We start from the raw sequence: 7,214 nt of genomic DNA, 5'->3' as shown, positions 1-7,214 counted from the left end.
ACACACACACACACACACACACACACACACACATATATATATGAAGTTGCAAATGGACAATTAATTATATTGATTTGTCAATTTCCTGCATGCACATTTATTATACTTTTAAACGTTCAATATATATTTTAGACTAATTTAAAAAGAAGTACTAGAGACGATTTCCCTTTTAAAGTGTAATTATGTCTCAGTCTCTAAGAAATTACTTGCTCTTTTTACATGTATAAATGTCTATAGATCCTTCCATTCCCACATAAATGTCAAAAATATTATTAGAACTTATTAGCTATTATTAGCTTTTTAAATTCCTATCGTTTATTCAAATAGCTTATCCTTTGAGCTGCCTTTCCAGTAAACCAAGATACATTAATTTGTTAAAATTGCTATTTTTTTTTTTTTTTAAAGAAACACATTTCTCTGACATTGAAGTCAGTTGTATGGTGTGGGATGAATCTGGTGCTGTGTTGTGCTAAAGCCAGGTGCTCGTACCTTTGTTGGAGGAGCAGGTGCTGGGGCAGGTGCAGGTGAAGGCACTGGTGTCGGAGATCCAGGGCTCTGAGCTACTGCCGCCACAGTTTTGGGCCAAAAAAGCGTTTTCAAGGTGCTGAACATGGCTGCACTGGCTCGAGCAGGCACACGATCCCATCCAGATTTATCTCTCCACTCTCCTTATCCACCTGTCGCTGATGTGTGAACTCCGACCTGCTTCAATTAATTCTTAGAGCTCTATTAATTCCCTCTTAGGAATGGCCCTTTCCCAGGGTTCACCACAGTTTGACTGACCTATCACTGGCCTTCTCACTTACAGTCAACCAATCACAATCCTTCTATTAAAACGGCATTATAGGGTGAGCTGCAAAGGGCCGTTTCTATTTGTATAGTCAAATATGCACTGCTTTTTGACAGATATGAGAGATATTCGTCGCATTATTGGCTCAGATTATTCAAAGTGTGCCAGATAGCACTTTAATAGTGCATTCGTGGGCTATTCTGGAGCTGCCAGCTATTCCTGCACTGTTTGTGCTGTGGGTCCACATTTAGAAAGACCACTTAGTTAATTAAAACTCTCAATGTCCCTGCCAGACTAAAGAGATTAACTGTGAGATCCCACGGCAGACTGACTCAACTACCAGTCCTTAGCTAACTGAGAGCATGAAGGCTGTGTAAACTCTCAAGTATAAATAAAACACAAATGATGTTCACTGTACTACGCAATTACAAAATATGTCTTTTATTTAAGTCTCAGTACAAAATAGATCTACAAACATACTGTTTTGGACGGAATTGAAACAAATTTCTATCAAATAATTCATGTATTACAATTAGTAATACGATTCACTAATTGGCAAGTACTGAAGTTAGCAGGGAAAGAAGCTCGTTTATTAATTTTTTTAAATACGTAGGTTATTTTAAAAGGAATGAAATCTTCACAGAGAAATATTGAATGTATTTCATGTGATTATTGTTCTGAAGTAGCAGCAGTCTAGAAAAGAAAAATATAAATAAAAATGTACTCTTTTTGAGCCAGCTTTTTTGTAATTGTATAATATTGTATTATACATCTAAAGTTCAATGTTTTATTCAATATACAGTACCATTAAAACTTTTGGGGTCGGTACGTTTACAAAAAAAAAATTATGTTTTTGAAAATAAATTTCTTATACAGTAAAAGTAAAGAATAATATTGTGAAATATTAATTTTTAATATTTTAATACAATTTAATTTTTTTTCTATTTTATTTATTTTAAAATGTAAGTCATTCTTGTAATGCAAAGCTGAATTTTCAGCATAATTACTCCAGTCTTCAGTGTCACATGATTCTTCAAAAATCATTCTAATATGTTGTTTTGCTGCACAAGAAACCTTTATTATTATTATTATTATTATTATTATTATTATTATTATTATTATTATTATTATTATTATTATTATTATTATTATTATTATTATTATTATTATTATTATTATTAATGTTTAAAACAGTTGTGCTGCTTAATATCATAGAGGAATTCTTTGTTAAATCAAATGTTCAAGTGAACAGCATTTGTTTGAAATAGAAATCTTTTGTAACAATATAAATGTTTTTACTGTCACAAAAAAAGCATTAATTCTTTTCAAAAACAATAACAACAACAAATGTGCTGGCCCCAAAATTTTAAACGGTACTGTATATTTTAGTATATAATAGAATTCCTTACCTTAAGTCTGTCCATAAAGCCTTTTTTGGTGAACACTCCTCCTGCAAAGGCGCGCAAAAGTTTGGGAGTGGGAGGTTTTTGTCCGAACATAGCCAGTCCTTTCTTCCGCCTTTAGGAGCAGAAGGTGAACCCTTGGCTTTCATCAGTTTCCTGTGAAACGGTGTTAACCAGTATGTTCCAGATTTCACTATTGCACTTCACTATATTTTAAAGCAAAAATCTAACACAGTTAAGTGAGTTCTTAATGCCTTCCCAAGTCTTGTGATATTTAGATAATTTTGATGATTTTTTTTGCTCACTGCTCACTGTGGGTGCATCTATATGAATGTCTGACTGAAAGAAACATGTGACATAACTCACCGTCCCTTCCTGGCCAGCACTTTCTGAGACTCTGGGTAGTGAATCAGGATGTCATTGAGGTCTTTCTTATCCAGTACGAAGAGGTTGGCGAACCCATGTGCCGCTACATTAGCGGTTCTTCTGTTTCCTCCATTGGCTGAAGACTGTAGCAAACTGGGGTCGATTATAAACACATGAGTTCATTCACGACGTGTAGTTCTAAAGGCAGATTCTCATTTCGATAGCTCACCTGATCTCTCCGAACACACAGCCTGCCTTCAGAGTCACGAACACAATCTTATTGTCCGGCCCACCGATGACCTGCACCTCTCCGGCCTTAATGATGTACATTTCCTTTCCAATGTCACCCTGCGGAGAAACAGAAGAGTGAAGACTTGATGTGCTTGGTGTCTATAAATAAAAGGCAGTATAACTCACCTTCTTGCACACAAAGTCTCCAGGCAAGTACACAATGGACTTTAGCCTCAATAACATGTCCACAAGCATCTGGTTGTCACAACCCTGTGATAAAAAAAACACAGAAACATCAAGCAACTGAACATGTCGCAATCGGTTTCCTTCCTTAAATCAAGCCCACCTTAAAGAGGTCGATCTTTTGGAAAGTAGCAAGGTTGATGTCCACAGCGATGGCTGTTCTCATCACCAGAGGCATCTGTTCCAGAAGCTCAGACTCATCTGAGGAGAAGCCAAAACTTAGTTGGCAGGACCCTGCTATTCATTACCAGTCGTTATTTACATGTAAATTTAGATTTTACCCAGCATGCCCTGGGAGTCCCAGGTGTAGTTGTACCAGGTGCGCACTCTGCTTTGAACCAGTTTGGGGATGCGGTTTGTCACCATGTACGCCACACAAGCATCCATAGATGCACGGAAGTACGTCTGGCTGGCAGTAGCTGCTCCAATAACATCTCTCATCTGTAAAATCAAAGATTTACATCTATATATCTGATATGGATGCACCATTATGATGATTCTGGCTGATACTGAAAAACTGGTGATATTTTCAAGTTAAAGTCAATAAATGATAAATGGCCAATGTTAAAAATCTATACTTTTTAAACTACATAAAAAAATTAATAAAAATACTAAAAACTAAAATGAACACAATGTTATATATGAAAATTTATTTTGAGATTTATTAAAGATTCCATAGTTAGTGTATTGTTACTTTAATTAATTAATTAATTCATTCATTCATTTAACCATTATTAAAATTATGGCCAATATTGATAAATCAATAATTATTTTCATGTTGTGGCCCATAACTGATAAATGGCCAAAACTAAAATTGTATAATATTTTGTCAAAATAAATTTTAAATAAAACACTACAAACTGAAATTGACCATTTAAATTAAATGATACAAGTCAATTTAGGCATCACTATATTTTATTTGTACAGCATGAAAAAATGGCTATTTATTATGGGACTTATTAAAGATTGCATTTAACAGTGTTGTAAAATTACTCTCTCTTTTTTTGCACCAATATCAAAATTATGCCCAATATTGATAAACCAATAATAATTTTTATGTTATGGCTGATAACTGACAAATAGCTGATATTACTATTTGATGACCTTTAGATGACAGCAAAGGTAATTAACATGTAAAAACAGCATAAATGAGCCTACAAAATGAATAAATAAATGAAAAAATCCTATTGTCTCGTTCTGTGTGTGTCTTTTGATCAGCTATCTAGTTTGTTCCATAGTTCATGCGCTCCTTTGTTCCTTGCTGGTTATGTTTCCATGGTTACTAATTGATTGAGTACTCTGTTCAGGTGCTGCTTGTTTAGTTCTTGTTTGCTTGCTCTATTTAAGTCCTCAGTTTCTCCCCAGTCTTCGTCTGGTATTGAAGGTCTTAATTTGATTGTAGAGTCCAAGTCTTTCTCCTGGGTTTATGTTAGTGGCTTTAAATAAAGTACCTGTGATTTATGTATCTTCTTCATCTCTACACGAACTCTCTGACACCTATAAATTATGTCATTATAATCTGTAACATCTAGTAAAGAAGTGACTCATCCTACATTCTTAAACAACAGGAGCACAATCACAATAAATCTACATGGTTCCTGACAGGAGAACTGGATGAGGACTATGATACGATTGGCTGCCTGGGACTAGGGGGAGGAGCTCATGATGTTTACATCATTACATCATGTACCTGTCCAATCAAACTTGAGAAGACAAAGACACCAACAAAAAAGTTTGTTAACTGAAAGGTGATTTCAAAGACTGTGTGAGGCTCAGGCAGACCACCGATGTTGATCAGAGTCCGCACGGCAAAATAGTAACTGCGCAAGTACCTGGGAAAGAGAGAGAGATGGTAAAATTCAGTATATGTAAGGAATAAAAACATCTTGCAATCATATCTGAGTCCTTATTAAAGATTCAATCATATGTGACCATGGACCACAAAACCAGCCATAAGGGTCATTTTTTTTTTAAATTGAAAGCTGAATAAATAAGCTTTCCATTAATGTATGGTTTGCTAGGTTAGGATATATTTTGCCGAGATACAACTATTTGAAAATCTGCAATCTGAGGGTGCAAAAAAATCAAAATATTGAGAAAATCCAAATGAATTGTCCAAATGAAGTCCTTAGCAACACATATTACTAATCAAAAATTAAGTTTTGATGTAGGAAATTTCATGGAACACGATCTTTACTTAATATACTAATTATTTTTGGCATAAAAGAAAAATTGATCATTTTGACCCATATAATGTGTTGTTGGCTATTGACATACCTGTATGACTTACGACTGGTTTTGTGGTCCAGGGTCACATATTACAGTGTCAAAACAGCAGACATCGAACCACTGAGCAAAGCCATGGCCAAGCAAGAAAGCCAAGTGAAAAAAAAATCAAAACTGAACCAAAAAAACCACCAAGCGCTTCAGGAGCATAAGCTTTACAGACAAAAGCTTTGGAGACAAAACGTCTACCTGGCCGAGAATGATGGACAAAAATAGAGCACCAAAAAAATAGTTGGTCATCTGAAAGATCTGACCGAACATGGTCTCAGGGAAAGGAAGTTCTGCGATCATCAGGAGGGATTTCTCCGCATAGAAGAAACACCTCAGGTAGCTATGAGAATATGAAAAAAAAATTTGAAAACCTGCAATTACTGCAAACCAATTTAGCTTTTTTTGTTGTTGTTAAACTTGAACTGTGAATGGAAGAGGAAAAAATAACATTACATGAGCACTTCAATTACTGTTTTGTGCTGCCAGTGGTGCAGAAGTTACGTACTTTACCTTTACAAAAAGAAACAATAAAGTGATTCTGAAAGTTAGATGAAATAACTTACGCGCTGCCTTCTCCGCTGTACACCCATTTGGTTTTGCCGATCCCCTGGTAGTCAGATGCCACGTAGTAAAGACATGCGTTGAGATGGAGAATAAACATCAGGTATCCAATGGTGCGAATTACTCTTTAAAAAGAACAGAGAATTATGGTCACAATATAACAGAATATATATTTTAGACTAATTTAAAAAGAAGTACTAGAGACGATTTCCCTTTTAAAGTGTAATTATGTCTCAGTCTCTAAGAAATTACTTGCTCTTTTTACATGTATAAATGTCTATAGATCCTTCCATTCCCACATAAATGTCAAAAATATTATTAGAACTTATTAGCTATTATTAGCTTTTTAAATTCCTATCGTTTATTCAAATAGCTTATCCTTTGAGCTGCCTTTCCAGTAAACCAAGATACATTAATTTGTTAAAATTGCTATTTTTTTTTTTTTTTAAAGAAACACATTTCTCTGACATTGAAGTCAGTTGTATGGTGTGGGATGAATCTGGTGCTGTGTTGTGCTAAAGCCAGGTGCTCGTACCTTTGTTGGAGGAGCAGGTGCTGGGGCAGGTGCAGGTGAAGGCACTGGTGTCGGAGATCCAGGGCTCTGAGCTACTGCCGCCACAGTTTTGGGCCAAAAAAGCGTTTTCAAGGTGCTGAACATGGCTGCACTGGCTCGAGCAGGCACACGATCCCATCCAGATTTATCTCTCCACTCTCCTTATCCACCTGTCGCTGATGTGTGAACTCCGACCTGCTTCAATTAATTCTTAGAGCTCTATTAATTCCCTCTTAGGAATGGCCCTTTCCCAGGGTTCACCACAGTTTGACTGACCTATCACTGGCCTTCTCACTTACAGTCAACCAATCACAATCCTTCTATTAAAACGGCATTATAGGGTGAGCTGCAAAGGGCCGTTTCTATTTGTATAGTCAAATATGCACTGCTTTTTGACAGATATGAGAGATATTCGTCGCATTATTGGCTCAGATTATTCAAAGTGTGCCAGATAGCACTTTAATAGTGCATTCGTGGGCTATTCTGGAGCTGCCAGCTATTCCTGCACTGTTTGTGCTGTGGGTCCACATTTAGAAAGACCACTTAGTTAATTAAAACTCTCAATGTCCCTGCCAGACTAAAGAGATTAACTGTGAGATCCCACGGCAGACTGACTCAACTACCAGTCCTTAGCTAACTGAGAGCATGAAGGCTGTGTAAACTCTCAAGTATAAATAAAACACAAATGATGTTCACTGTACTACGCAATTACAAAATATGTCTTTTATTTAAGTCTCAGTACAAAATAGATCTACAAACATACTGTTTTGGACGGAATTGAAACAAATTT

The 7,214-nt window shown here is 35.9% G+C and overlaps 2 protein-coding genes across 2 annotated transcripts in view; both read right to left on the bottom strand.

Annotated features, from left to right (window-relative positions):
- The window catches only part of LOC107555432 (cyclic nucleotide-gated cation channel beta-3-like), a 16,148-nt gene extending 15,042 nt beyond the window's left edge, over nucleotides 1–1,106 (bottom strand). The window contains exon 1 of the mRNA XM_016238234.1: nucleotides 490–1,106. Coding sequence (XP_016093720.1) covers nucleotides 490–612 — 123 coding nt within the window. The 5' untranslated portion in view covers nucleotides 613–1,106. The remainder of the gene's footprint in view (nucleotides 1–489) is intronic.
- Nucleotides 1,107–1,305: 199 nt separating this feature from the next.
- Nucleotides 1,306–6,563, bottom strand: LOC107555429 (cyclic nucleotide-gated cation channel beta-3-like). The gene is given in 11 exon segments (XM_016238220.1): nucleotides 1,306–1,483; nucleotides 2,200–2,309; nucleotides 2,312–2,349; nucleotides 2,560–2,712; nucleotides 2,789–2,907; nucleotides 2,977–3,060; nucleotides 3,137–3,234; nucleotides 3,315–3,474; nucleotides 4,724–4,865; nucleotides 5,874–5,994; nucleotides 6,407–6,563. Coding segments are annotated over 11 exon segments (1,206 nt in total). The 3' UTR covers nucleotides 1,306–1,459.
- Between the last annotated feature and the right edge of the window lie 651 nt (nucleotides 6,564–7,214).

The sequence above is a fragment of the Sinocyclocheilus grahami genome, unplaced genomic scaffold (genome assembly GCF_001515645.1).
Source record: "Sinocyclocheilus grahami isolate Dianchi unplaced genomic scaffold, SAMN03320097.WGS_v1.1 scaffold19.1, whole genome shotgun sequence".
Lineage (NCBI taxonomy): Eukaryota > Metazoa > Chordata > Actinopteri > Cypriniformes > Cyprinidae > Sinocyclocheilus > Sinocyclocheilus grahami.
The sequence above is the reverse complement of the archived record's forward strand: the minus strand, read 5'-3'. Positions and strand labels throughout refer to the sequence as shown.